Genomic DNA, 14,578 nt, shown 5'->3' on the forward strand with positions numbered 1-14,578 from the left:
CTGGTTTAAAATAAGAAAGTATCTATTACTGAAGATCAGTTTCATTTTGTGACAAGATTAGGGAAGCCTTTGGGGTACCTTCTAATCTTGTATTGTGGAATAAGCTGGGGAGGCCAAGACAGACCACTGGTTTGTGAAATACTGGCAGTTTTTCTCCTTTGTAGTTCTAATAGATATAGCAGAAAATATTCCTCCATTTCAATGCAAGGAAATGATAAAAAGTTGGAGATGTGCTTTTAATCTTTCCAGTAATGAGATAAGAAATGTCTAATTTTTCTTTATTGCTAATTAAAACTAAAGTAGAAGTTGTAAAAAGTTATACCTAGTGATTTAATTTGTCTTTTATTACAGGGTATTTACAGTTGCATTCATGGAGTACACATTGAAGAGAAGAAGAAGTCTCCTGACTTTTCTTTGACCAATTCACAAACCAACATGTTAAAACTGCTGCGAACAGCGAAAAACATGACCAATATCAACCCTTCAAGAATTGACTCCCCCAAAAGAACAGCTGATTTTATTCAGAGGGGTTCTTTGATTATGGACATGGTCATGGATAAGGGAAACTTGGTATTTTCTGATAACAGATCCTTTCAGACAAAGGACAACTTTTTTGGTGACAACATAAGTGAACTGCAGACACTTCCTGGCAATCGACACAAGGACAATCTGAACAATTATGTTTTCCAAGGGCAGCATCCTCTCACACTGAATGAATCCAATCCAAATACAGTAGAGGTTGCAGTAACAACAGAAACAAAAGTGAACTCCCGGCCCAGGCAGCTTTGGATGAAATCTGTTGAATCTTTACGCCAAGATTCTGTACGTCAGGGCCAAGGTTCCCAGAGAGAAAATGGGTCTGAGGAAAACAGGCAGCTTTCATTGAAAAGCCAAAGATTCCTTCCTGAAGAGATTGTCCATTCAGATGTCTCAGAGACATCAAGCAGAGCTACTTGCCACATGGAAGCTGAAAACAACAACAAGCACCACAAAACTAAGGACAATTTTAAAAAAAGGACAGTAGCATCAAAATACCCAAAAGACACTAGTGATGTGGAACTGACATATCTGAAAACCAAACAGGGCTCTCCACGGGATAAAATCTACACGATTGATGCTGACAAGGAGCCAGGATTCCGCTTGGACACACCTCAGTACATCGAAAACATTGTTCTTCCAGAACCTGTAGAGCTTCCCGATGCTTACCAAGATCACAACGACAACTACAGGAAAGCCGAACACGCCAACAGGACTCCATCACATAATGAAGACAGTCTTCCAAATAATGACCAGTATAAACTCTTTGGAAAGCACTACACTCTCAAAGAAAAAAATACTTCCCTAGGTGACATGAACGATAGGTTCAGGCAGAATTCCACGCACTGCAGGAGCTGTCTCTCCAACATGCCCACCTACGCGGGGCACTACTCGACCAGATCTCCCTATAAATGTGACGCATGCTTGCGGATGGGGAACCTCTATGACATTGAGGAAGATCAGATGCTGCAGGATACAACGAACTTATCACTTCCTGAAGAAATATATGAGCGTACTTGGTCACAGAGTAGTGCTCTGCAATATCATAAAAAGAATAAACTGAGGATTAGCAGGCAACACTCTTTTGATAATATCGCTGATAAATCCAGGGAAATTGATATTGGAAGACCTTCTCGCAGTATAAGCTTGAAAGAAAGAGAGAAATTTCTTCAAAGTAGTCCATATGCAAGCATGTTTAGTGTTCCCTCAAGCAAACTGTTGAGCAACAAGGCCTCACTTTTAACCCATGCTCTGGAGGACAGTAAGAGGAGCAAGTCCCTGTATGCTGTTCACTCGGATGATAACCCCTTCCTGCACTCCTATCGTGATGACCAGCATTTATCTCTTAGGCGAAGCCCAGCTGATCTTTATAAACATTCATTGCCAACAAGAGGAAGAAATGATAATTATTTAAGGTCATCCATACAGTCTACAGCATCATACTCTTCCAGGGATGGTCGGATCCATAATGACATGTACATTTCAGAGCATGTTTTGCCTTACGTTGCAAATAGGAATAGCTTGTACTCAACTCCAAGGGTTTTAAATTCCTGTAGCAATACACGTGTGTATAAGAAAAGGCCTAGCATTGAATCAGATGTTTAAATTTTCCATGAACACTTTATCTATAGGGAAAGAATAGTTGCCACCATCTTAGAGGGAGAATTTTCCTTTAACAGTATCCTGCTCTGGTAAATGATACGTAAACCTCTCCCTTTCCCAATGTACTTTTGTACATGAATAGGTAAACTGGTATGCTCTGATCTATCCTTTTAAAATATGTCTTGTTAAAAAGGATAAAAAATAGCCATTTATGTGTGCTTTATATATAAATGGCAAGTTGTACTGAAATAGCCCCAATATATGTTGGCAACTATGCTGTTTTGTACCTAATTATTTTACTATTTTGGTTATTCTAATTTATGTTGCTAAGTATCATTCAATGTACTTTTGTCCTTAGAAATGTTTAATGATTCTCTAGTGCTGGATAAGCAATATGGTATGCATGTAGTATGACACAGACAACAAGAAATAGGGATGCATTTGCACAGATTCAAAAGTAAAAGAGAACAGAAAGCTAAGACTTCCAAAAATATATTTTATCTTCATAATCATTTTCAAAGCCAAATAATAATTAAAAAAAACCCCAAACCCCAGGACCTTAATAAATAAAATACAGTGTGTTAGCACAAAATTAGGATGTTCCTTCTAGACTGACAGACAGTAGATGGGAAGGCAGTGACCCCAAACATGTGAACTGCTGTGTACCAAAAGGAAGCCCCATGGATATTGGTTAATGTTCATGTACAAATGCTTTTCTTATATTGCACATGCACTTACCATTACAAAGTAAGTTCATTGAAAAGTTTGCAGTAATCTTGTCAGAAATTTCACAGCTGCCTAATCCAGAGTATATATTTTTAGATATCACTATATGGCACTTACTATGGAGCTGTGGACTTTATTAGTAACCTTGAGGCCTAATGTGTACGTAAGTTTGCATTTGCCCCTTACTGGTGATTACTCAGGGCTGTATAGTATTTCTTTTATTCTTTCACTTCCCAAACCAAAACCCAACCCACTGTAGTTCTTTGTTCATAGTGTATTAGTGACAACTAATTAATTGTATATTAATAGTACTAAAGCTGTTAATACAGTATCAAACACCGACAGCCATAAGTTTAGTGTGGTCAGTGAGGAGTGTGGTACCATTTATTTCCATAGACAGAGAAGGATTAATACCTTTGAAAGGAGTTCTTCCTTCCACAATATTGTGCATATTTGTTGAACATCAGACCATTTTTCAAACCTCTCCAATCAAGTCTGTTGTATAAAGTGAATATATGCACATGTAACTAAGAAACAGTATCTTTATTATCACTTACTGATACACAAAGGTATTCACATAACAGGGATGCATTGTTATATGACTTTTCCTTCTGTAGGTGTCAATCAGATTATTTCACAAATAAAATGTCTGCTACGCACCCCTCCATACCCTCACTGGAATAAAAAAAAGCCACTAGATTTTAACCATGAGGGAGCATGAAAGGGAAGAGAGGAAGCCTTTCAGGAGAAGAGTGTACAGCTGCAAATTTTATTTCAACTAAAGAAGTAAATATAATTATTAATACATTTAACTACTGAAAGTGTTCCAGAGGTGGTGCTCTCCCATTTTACTGCTACTCTGAGAATTGCTTTAGGATTTTTGTGTAGAGGAAATTTAGATTATTCAAGCATTATTCCCTCCATTTCACTGAAGAACGGTGAGCAGGGAAACCATTACCACTGTGAATTGGAATATGTGAATATTATCCTAACTTTTCTCTAAACTGAAACTCTTTTCAGCAGAATCGTGCCTGTCAGCTGTAATTGAAGCATCTGCATGCCAGAGGTGCAGTATGCAAGGTGTTTAATTTAGAATAGCATACTGCAGAGCAGAGTTGCAAATGAGAGATAATATAAATGGGAGATGTGTAGGGATAGTAAAAATAAAGTTTCTTGAATTTTGTTTACAGCTTTTTTTAAAATTGTACAGATTTAAACTGACTTTGGCTATCAAAGTCCAGAATGAGTTCTTGGTATTTGCAAAGGTATTTGTACCTTCACCATGATGGTGAAGGATGATATTTTTTAAGGAATGAAATGTAATGAGCTTTGGGCTTCCAAGTCTCTTTCCAGCTTCCAATAATCTCAGTATACTTTATTATAAGTATGATCAGAAAGCATATCTATGGGTATCTCTATGCTGTTTGGGTAAAAATATGTTTTGGGTATTTTTTATTCAACATTTGGTTATAATTATTGGCCCTGATTCACATGGGATGCTTTCTGATTCCTCACTGGAGGGAGTTTTTATGAACAGAATTTCCTTACCTGCCCTTAGAGAGATTTCTTAGGAAGAGTTGTGTGAGCTAAGCGGGGTTAGGATGTCTGTGGGATGAACACTGCTTGTCATGAACCCAAACCTTTTCCCAAAGACACAATTATGCTTTGCTCTTATGTCTACAGGAAGGCAAATGCACTGAAGGCATAATGTTGTAATGACTATAATAAAAGTATTTCAGCCAAATTTTAATATCCAGTCCAAATCATAGTATATTAACCAAAATCCAAAGTGTTTTGAACTATCTAGTGTGTTTCAGCAGATATGGAATTTGCTGATGTCGTGCCAAATCCTGCCATGGAAGTTGCTGAGCATTTTACCCAGTAAATCATAAAACTCAGTGGTGGCTCATGTCTTTCACATCATCATTAAGCTCTCAAGTATTTGTTGATTGCTCCAAGTCTTTTGTATCATCATTTCTATCTAACCAGACACACATTATATTCAATATTTATACGAGTACTGTATGGGAAGCTGTGGGAAAGAAAAATTCCCATTTACATTTTCTCTCTTGAGATTCAGTTGTAAACATCCTCAACCCAGGTGGATTTATCTTTCTGTGAAATGTACAAGCAAATTAGCTACAACAAAATATATTGCAGTGTTTGCTTTTTCTGATTTGAGCAGATTTCTGGTGACTGTAGAGATTTCTTATTATTATCTGCAATATGCAATACAACCACCTGCCCTAAACCAAAATAACGAGGCTGAGGGAAGACTTGATAATGTTGCACAGCAGTTGTTCACATGGAAATATAAGATGCTGCCTTAAAGAGGGAAAAAACCCCACCAGATACTGAAAGTAGAGGGAGTCAGAGTCTGCATGCTTTTGTTGTTGTGGTCTTGGCATAAATCCGAGTCGATGAAGGGGGAAGGAGAGCTGAGGCAGGGCTGAGGGCAGTACCGGTGTGCTTGCAGATGTGCTCGTGTAAAGAAGAAGCAGCTGAGAAGTTGAAGAAAAATCTTCAACAGAGCCACAAGCCACAGCTTGTGAGGCTCAGCCTAGAGCGCGTGGAATTCTGAATTTTGCCTGAGCTTTGTTGATATATTTGCACTGACTTTCAATTAAACCGAGATCAAGACTTTCTGTATTTCCCTCTCTCTCACTCTAGCTGCTGCTATACTTGAAGAGGAGAAAAGAATCTTCCTGCATAAGTGGCCATCCTTTCTGTACCTTTCTGGATGGTGCTGGTGACTTGTTACATTTTCCTGATTACAGCTCTAGCAGTTTGTTGGTCATTCCTATCACCACGATTTCCTGTGACTCCAGCTGGAACTGAATCAGGCTGTAAATGATATGGGCCATTCTTGGTAGCATGTCCTGTAGTGTTACACTGCTCCTGGACGACACCTTTTGTGGAGGCAGGATATTCAATTGCTGAGGAATGCAGTAGGTACATGGAGGTAAAAACAGATATGTAGACATACCTGCCTCTTGCTTTTTTCCCTCTTTTAAAGATATTGTAGAATTTCTTCATGTTTTTGTCTTTCCCTTTTCACCACAGTAAATTTTCCTTTTTTCTCTCAAATAGATTTTGTGTTCTGCTTGTGTTTCTTAGAACAGTGTAGCCACCCACTAATTTAAAAGCATGGAAATAAGATATTTTAATATATAAGATAAAATTAAGGAAAATTAGGAGATTTTGCATTTTTGGAAAATTTAATTTAATGTTTTTGCAGCTTTTGCTCAGAATTCATTACTCCGCTATCTAAGAAGCTTGGTTAGGAAAAAAAGAGTGCTGTGGACAAACAGAAATGAAATCACCACCAGCTCACTGTGTTTTGGCAGCATCTCATAAATACATGTCTCTTTATGGTCTTTCAGGAACACTTGAGAGGTGAAATAAGGCTCACAAGAGAAATCAGGTGTGGTTGTTTTTGATTTTTTTTTCCTGATGAAAGCAAATATTTTTATAGAGTTTTATGGGAAGCAAAGGCTAGAGCTGTGAGAGTAGTTTTGTGTTTCTGTGCTGGAAGGCTAAGCTCTGTTACCAGTGGGGAGAGAGAGAGAGAGAAAGCAAGAGAAAGCAGGTTCCCTGTGGATGGAAGTTCAGAGGACTGAAGGCTCTGGAGCAGTTATGTGGGGGATGTGTCCAGAAATATATTACCTCCCTCTGTTGACTTTTTAGAAAGCATAGGCTCCTAACTCAGATAGCTCAGTTAGGTGGGCTTAGAAAAGCAATGGTCTATTTACCCCCAGCCTCAAAAATCTGCCAGGTAAATCTGCCAGTGAGTACCAGGTTCAGCCTTGGAGGTGTTGTAGGTTCCTGTGCTCATGAAAATAGGGTTTTTGTTGGGGTTTGCAATACCCCCTGCACAGTTGGGGTAATAATTTGCTTTATACCATGTGACTACCCAGCAAGGGAGGAAAGTGTCAGAATCTAATCCTTGTGTAATAAGTTTATACCTTCATATTTCTGCAGTGTAGCATGTGCACCTTAGAGATGGGGAAGATTTTGGTACTGTTCCCTCCCTGGCTGGGTTTATCAACGTAGAACAGAAACTGTGTCACAAATCTAAGGGTCTGAGAATCTGCCTGGATTCAGGAAGAATTCACTAGCTGAAACTTTTTTTGTTATTTTACATTGCATTTAAGATGTTTGATATATAAAACCTAGTGAAAACAGAACTTTTATGAAGAAATCCTCTCCTACTTAATATAAAAGAATAACTATCCTGTGGCTTGGCTAGATTGTGTCAAGTGTTAATCATCACATTCTGTGCTTCTTTCAAGATGAGTGTCATACATTCCCTTCTTTCCCAGCTCTGGTCCTATCTTAGTTCAAAAGTCCTTTTAAAGCAGATGCCTTTCCTGAGTAGGACAGTCTGGTTTGCAGCATGAAAACAATTCTCCAGGGATAGACTTAAATTATTTTCTCAGAAATGATTTTTGTTTTTGTTAATCTAAACTTCCTTTTTACTGAGAGCTGAGCCTTCCAAACTTAGCAGTACTGAAGGAACTTCTGAAAGAACATAAAGGCCTTTCAAAGTGTGACTTATGATATGAGCCATTTCCCTGCCCAAACTCACCTGTACTGTCTTATTTAAATGTATTGGCAACATGTCAGCATTTGAGGGAGCTCAGTTTAATCACAGCTATGTATTTCCTTGTGATGTGGGTATAAGCACAGACAGGAACATGGTGTGATGGAAGAAAGGCTCGATGTGCTGTGGCTGGAGTCACCTGTGAAGCTGTGGTTAAATGGGAGTAGCCTCAGGACTGTGCTGTCTCTTCCATGTTTCTGGTCATGCAGAGTGTCTGTCTGATGTGCCCATCCTGTCCCTGGTGTGAAGCTCCTGTCCAGTTCCTCAGCTGTCCTTGTGGAGCTGCCCCCATGCTCGCCCCATTCCCGTGTCTGTCAGAGGGGAGGTGGCTGCTTGTGCTCTCAAGGGGAGCTGCAATCCTGCCCTGCTTCTCCCTGCTCTGCTGGGGAGGGTTCCTGCACTCTGTAAATAAGCTCTTCGTTTATTTCCCACACTCAAGCTTTAACTTTTTTTCCCCCCTGCTTCTCTCGACCTGTGTACAGAGTATGCGCTCTAAAAATATGTGCTCTTCCAAAGTCCTGTGGCTTTGGAAGCCAGGAATGCAGGTGTGCATCACCCTGCAATGCAGTGAAAATGCACTTGGTTCTCCTCGTGGGATCATCAGCTTTTTTGTTCCATGCTGCAGAATGTATCTGCCATGGTTTAACCTGTTCTTTTTTTAAAAAAGTTTCTGCCATTCTAACAGCTGTAAGAATCCACTGCTGATTTTGTGATGATTTTGTCATATCTATAATTTAAGAACCAGAAATAATATAAGTAAAAATAAGTTACCTCACTATTTACCAGGTTTTTGTTGTTTTGCGCTTAAATGACAATTTTTACTCCTTTTGCTTAATTCTTTACCTGTATTGGAAACAAGGCTAAATTAGTAGAGAATATAGCCATGCTGTAACATTGTCATGCAATACCTTTATTAATAGATAACCACACTAAATATAGTATTACATATTTAAAAGAGAGATGGGTTCAACTCTCCAACTCTTAAAAAGTAGTGGTGATAAGCAGTTATACTACTAGATGTTTTGTCCTTTCCCTTTTGTATTAGTATTTGTTTTCACTAATATATTTCAAAAATTATATTTCTGTGCACGTTAGAAAACTGTGAAAATAAATACCAATAAATATTGTGATACTTATTCAGTGCACTGTAAAGTTCCAAGTGAGATGATACTTTGCTTCTGGGAATTGGTGAAAGTTTCCTCACTTCTCAGAAATGGTACTAAGCTTTAATGTGGGGAAATGGTAATATTTACAGTGACATGAAATTTTAATGGAGAATGTCTTGTTTTGCACTTCTGGTACTATTAGAAGAAATGATATGTTTTTCTCAGCAAATGCATTATGAGATTACATTTTTAAATTTGTTTTGTGCATTGCAGTACATGAGAATAACCGCTTTGAAGAGATTTGTGTTACTTCATTACTACAGCATTCTTTTGTCTGATAATTTTTTTCCTGAGCCCGTTGAATAATGGTATTTAATGGCAAAAACCTTTTTGGGAATGTATTTTGGCTTCTGTCTCACATTGCAAACCCTGAACTTGGACTCAGTGATGCAGTGGAAGGCCCTGGTGAGGCTGCTCTGCCTTTCTGCGCTCCTGGGGACGGGGACCTTCCTTGTTCCCAGCTGGGACCAGATTAGAGGAGTCCAGGACACTTTTGGAGGATGTGCTGTGCAACAATGCAAGTGTAAATGATCTTCAAAAGTGAAAATATAAAGAAATTGGAGGCTCACAGTTAGCCACACTAGTTGGGGGGTGGTCTGTGACAGGAGTCTGCAGTTTCTGGAGGAGATGATAATTTTTAACTAAAGTAATTTGAATTCTACTTAAGTTTCTGAAAGTAACTGAAAAAGCGGGAGTTTCCTTTTTCTTTTAAAGCCAAAGTCTTTATGTTTTCATATGAGGTTTCACAGGAAAATGGGCCAAAGAATACAATTAAATATGCAAATGGTTAATCCTATGGAAAAGGGTATCCTGTTATCTTGGTATGCACAAGCATATTAATGGTAATAGGAACAATGTGTGTAATTTTCCTGTATATTGCTATGTAGGTTGCACTATTTTGAATGACACAAGCCTGATATTTTAATTACCAAATACCATAAGATGCTGTTTATTAATAGTTTAAACTTGTTAACCTAAATATATATACAGTATACACAGGCGTGCGTGCATACACCTTCCAAGCAGTCATGCGTGAGTAATCTCCCAGAGCTGTGGGACACATTTCAGCAGTGCTTTATTTTAAGTGGTTTTCTCCTTTCCAAACCTCCCACATCTAGAAATCCTCTAGCAGCTTTTATTGTAGTGTTTGATACTGGGCACAGAAGGGGCTGAAGGACTGGTTTGGGTCAGGTTTGCTCTGTGCTAGGACACATTCAGAGAGTTGCTGTCCAAAAGAGCTGGAATTGATGCTTGCTGTAATAACCAAACCAAGGAAAAGGATGGCTTTTCATGATGGTTTAAAAAACTTGGCCAGAGAGGCTGTATTGGCCTGGTGACTGACCTTAAACTCAGACTGACCTTAAACTCGGTGTTAGCTCATGTGATCCACATCTGACATTGTTACTTTAGGCAACTGAGGAAGGATCCTCCAGAACAAATCCCCAGGGAAGAGGAGCTGGGGTGTGCACCAGTGTGTTCTCCCATGCAGACTGGGCACGCTCCAAAATGGGTTTTGCATGCCAGGCAGGATTTAGCAGTGGTAAGGCATAATCACATCTCTCCATGCACAGGCTTTTGTTCTTGATAGTCCTGGTGATGTGGAGATTTCCCCTGAGGAACGGGTGTGGTATTTGGCTTCTTTCTAAATTTATACTGCTCTAACTAAAACTTAAAAAAAACCCCTTGGAATCATTTGATGAAAGTAATTACTGAGCTGTTTTTGAAAGAGAAAGTTGTATAATTACCAAATTTTCCACCTTAACCAAGAAACAATAAATTCTGTAGGGTCAGATTTTATTTACTGCTCATTGCAAGTATGTTTTGGAGCAGAACTTGGTATCAAGAAAATTTTTGCTTAGCCCATTATTACCTGGTCTAGATTTGGATACCAAATGTGGACAAAACACCTCTTGACTTAAATGGGGTGTTGGAGGGAGTGATGGGAGGGCAGATCCTGAGTGCAGTTCAGGCTCAGGTTTTAAAAATCCCCATGTTTTAAAATGTCATATTGCAAAGGTTTGGAAATTGCATCATGTTAAATTGTGTGCAGCTAGGAAGGAAACCAGTGCAATTCTAGTAAGAGCTGTTAGCACTTTATATTGATATCAGTATAATATTTTGGAATAGTCTTGCTCATTTCAGAACATCCATTTTGCACCAATGATGAAGAGCCTGATCTCTCTGTCTTCACACTCACACCCACATGCACAGTGGATCTCGTGCCTTCCCTGCTAAAACCAGGAGGCACAAACAGAATTCATTAATGTGTTAGGCAAACTCCTACCTGATTCTTAACCCATCACTGCATTTTATGCAAAATTTGCATCCATACATGTCAGGGTCTCACTAGCACTTCACCTGTGAGTTAATAATGTTGATTTTAATTCATCAGATTCAAATTCACACTAAACCTCAAGGGCATTTTGTGCTTCCTTTCATCCTGTTTAAGGATACTTGTGGGCTAAGATGAAACACTAATATTTCTGTGCTGCTAAACAAAACCCACCAGAAATATTTTGAAATCTCAAATTACACTTTGAAAAACATTTTTTACCTGTTTACTTGAATAATGTCAATTTAATGTATTGTCTTGATCAGTTTTTGTACATATACATGTGTATATATATTAAGCTATATATAAATATGTATATGTATAAAGTTTTTTGGGGGAAATGAGGGACAAGACAGAAATTCAGAGTTGTGACAAAGATTCTATAATAATTTATTAATAGTTTCAAGTAATGTATTGTTGTTTTGAATTTGATTAGAAGTTAATTGCAGATGAACTGTGAAAAATGAAATGCAACCGAGAAAAAGAGAATTCACAATATTAACTTAGGATTTTTTTAACAAAGAAAACTAGTTACTAGTGCAGATGGAAGAATATTCTTTTTTTGATGGGAGAAAGGAACTCCAGGTGTAATAGTTTGTATCGATTACATGGAGCACTACTGTACATTGCACTAGGAGAAATTTGCATGCCAAAAAAAAATTCTACAAGAAATCTTGGAACCATTCAATTCCATACACAGTAAACTAAAAATCCTGTCACTTCTGTTATTTCCTAGTACAATTTGCTGTAACAATCTCAAAATGTCATACTTCAAACCAAAGTGTAAGTCACAAATTTCCGATTACTAGCAAAGAATAGTAGAGATTTGAAGAGCTCTTAACACCTGGGAAAACAAATCAGGATGTTAGAGTAGAAATAAAAGAATAGTGGTGAAGTGGAATCAACCATAAAATAATTATTTTTTTTAGAGAATCCAGAATTTCATTATAAAATTCACAATCTAATGGATTCTTCAAAAGAAAGGGTTTGGGGAAAAAGGGAACTTTTAAAATCTAGTTTTGACATTCCAATTACTGCCTGTTTTTTTAGCTAGGTTTAGCAAAGTGAAATGAATTAGAGCACACACAGTTTCAGCTGCTGTGTGGCACAGACACGTGAGCACCCAGCTCCCCCTGCAGCCTCTGCCCCTTCCTCTGAGATCTGGGGGAGGCTGGAGCTGCCCCGGAGCAGCGTGGGGGAGCTGGGGGTCACACTCCTCTCTCCTGTGTTCACATCCAGTCTCACTGCAGTTCACCCTGACCATATTGTAACCCAGTGCATGACTGAGTGCTAATACTGTATAAATATTTTGAACATATCTTTAAAAAAAAAAAAAAGTTTGCTTCAAACTTTTTATGATAGAGAAATATATAATTATTATGGTTGTCTGACAAACTGTATTGTGTTCATTTTTTTTTTTTTTTGTTAAATATGTAGAAAAACATTAAGGGAATGGGGGACTTGAATGTCTGTGTGTACTGAAATGTATATAACTATTTGGAAGAACACATGTGCCAAGTATAACATGATGTAAAAATTGTAAATATATGAAAAATTCATTTTTCTAATAAAGATAATTTCTGCCAATTAATATGAAAAGGAACAATGTTATCATTCTTGTCTGTCTTCCTTGTTAAATGGGGCAAGATGAGGCATCAGCTATGAAGAAGGTTTACATTTGTTTTTTCCTTAGCCATTGATGTGATCTGAAGGGTGTTAACAGCCACGTTTTGAGACATCCTTTGCTGTTAGAAATGATCCAAAGGTGAAGATGCCTGAAGCTAAAGCTGACAGTATGTGCTTGGTGATCCCAATTTAATTTAATTCACAAAGAGGATCGAGACAGTGATCTTATGGAAAATCCCTTTGTTGTGAGAATGATGCTTTGAGAGATGCTCCCTCAGCAGAGGGAGCAGGAGGAGCTCAGTGAAGGACAGTCCCCTCACCTGGGGCACCAATGCTCCCAAATCCTCAGAGGTGTCGGACGCACGAGGCGCGGTGGGCCTGCGAGAGGAGGTGATCTTGGCTGCAGAAAGGCAGGAGCCCTTTGGGCCCTTGTGGAGGCAGCATCCAGCCTGAGAAGGAGGTGTCCTGCCAGGAATGATGCCACCCCTGAGGAGAGCTGGAGAGCTGGAGCTGTGGAGCTCAGCCAGGTGAGGATGGAGGAGAGCAAAGCAGGGGATGAGGAAACAGCAGTGATGTCTCACATCTGCTGTGACTCTTGGTACCCACAAACTCGCCTAATGTTCTGGTTAATCAAATTATAAATCAAAATAGAGGTTTTAGTGGTGCATTTAAAATTAGTTCTAAGGTTTGATTATTTGCCTGGCCCTGGGAGCTGAAGAAGTGAGCTTCACACTGTGCTCTGAAGTGGTTCCATAGGACCCCATTTTCCATGATGTCTCATCAGCTAATTAAAATCTTTGAATCCACAGAATGGGCAGAAACAAACCTTTGGCAATTAGAAAAATGTTCTTTGAGGCAATGGGAAGAAAGTTGTTGCAAAAGCCCAAAGTATCCTTTTGCTAAAGGGGTTTTGTGTTGGATATAAATATAATGATGGGGTGAAAGGTGGCTCATGGATGTCTCACAGCAGAACAATCTTTTTGTTCCCAAGATGAACATGACTGCATGGATAGTATGAGAGATATAAATTTGGACTTCTGTCCTTGATGAGGTTTTTAATGAGGAAAAACCTGCTGGGCTTATGGTCTTCTGCTAGAAGATTCTTTCAAAGGGACCCTGCCCTATTTGTATCTAAACATCTCAATTTCATGAAACAACATGAGATGTGCCCCAGTTACTGAATCATTATGAATCATTATCTGAGCTTGAATCTTTGTTTGTATGTGATAATGGTGTTTGTATCCAGGCTGGTGTTGGCATCAGGGCTGCTCCTCCCAGCTCTACCTGCCACCAGAGCTGATTCTCTCTGTGTGTCTCTGAGTCAGCTCAGCCTCAGCTTTGATTCCCTTTGGGATCTGGTTCAAAGACAGTCACATTCCCCCAGACTGTTCTTTTGAGGCTTTGCTGATGTGTCTATGGCAACTACAATCTTCTAAGACTTTGCTTGCTAAAAAATATAAAGTTTAAGTGGTGATTGGGAAATGGAAGCTTTTTAAGTATGACATATTGTGCATGGCACTGGCAGCAGCATTCCCAGCAAACTGAGCAATGCACCCGGTACCAACACAAGTTTTTCCCTGTAATTTGGACTCAAAACCAGCTGTTCCAAGGCCAACTGCTGAAGTCTGCTCATGTCTATATACAGAAACACAATTCAACCTCCTTGTTGTGGTGAGTTTTCCCACTGATCATTCTAGCTGCTTGTTTCTCTGCTTCTTCCAGCAGTTTACAAACAGCATCAGCTTCCCCTTGCAGATTTGTTGCAGTACAAAAACGAAACCATGGTTTCCAAAAATCACATTATTGATCTATCCTATGATTCTCTGTCATGCTGTGCTTCTCCCACTTCAGCAGGCACCTCCCCATGTGCAGCACTCTGGTCTTGTTTTCCACTGGAGAAGGGAAGTCTCACAAGCTGAACAAGGGTCTCTGCACTGATTTCTGTGTTTTCTCTCTAGATGTTCCCAAAGAAGTTTTCAAGTTTTC

General features: G+C 39.0%; 1 protein-coding gene across 3 annotated transcripts in view; it reads left to right on the plus strand.

Moving 5' to 3' along the window:
- The window catches only part of GRIN2A (glutamate ionotropic receptor NMDA type subunit 2A), a 157,254-nt gene extending 144,697 nt beyond the window's left edge, over nt 1-12,557 (plus strand). The window contains exons 14-15 of one of the 3 annotated variants that reach the window (XM_071444248.1): nt 352-2,012; nt 5,536-12,557. In XM_071444248.1, coding sequence (XP_071300349.1) covers nt 352-2,012; nt 5,536-5,551 — 1,677 coding nt within the window. In that variant the 3' untranslated portion in view covers nt 5,552-12,557. Of the gene's footprint in view, nt 1-351 lie in introns of all 3 variants that reach the window. The other 2 variants (XM_071444249.1, XM_071444247.1) reach the window with 2 other exon arrangements.
- Nucleotides 12,558-14,578: the final 2,021 nt, after the last annotated feature.

The sequence above is a fragment of the Agelaius tricolor genome, unplaced genomic scaffold, assembly GCF_023055355.1.
Source record: "Agelaius tricolor isolate 1412-34295 unplaced genomic scaffold, bAgeTri1.0.p SCAF_19, whole genome shotgun sequence".
Taxonomy (NCBI): domain Eukaryota; kingdom Metazoa; phylum Chordata; class Aves; order Passeriformes; family Icteridae; genus Agelaius; species Agelaius tricolor.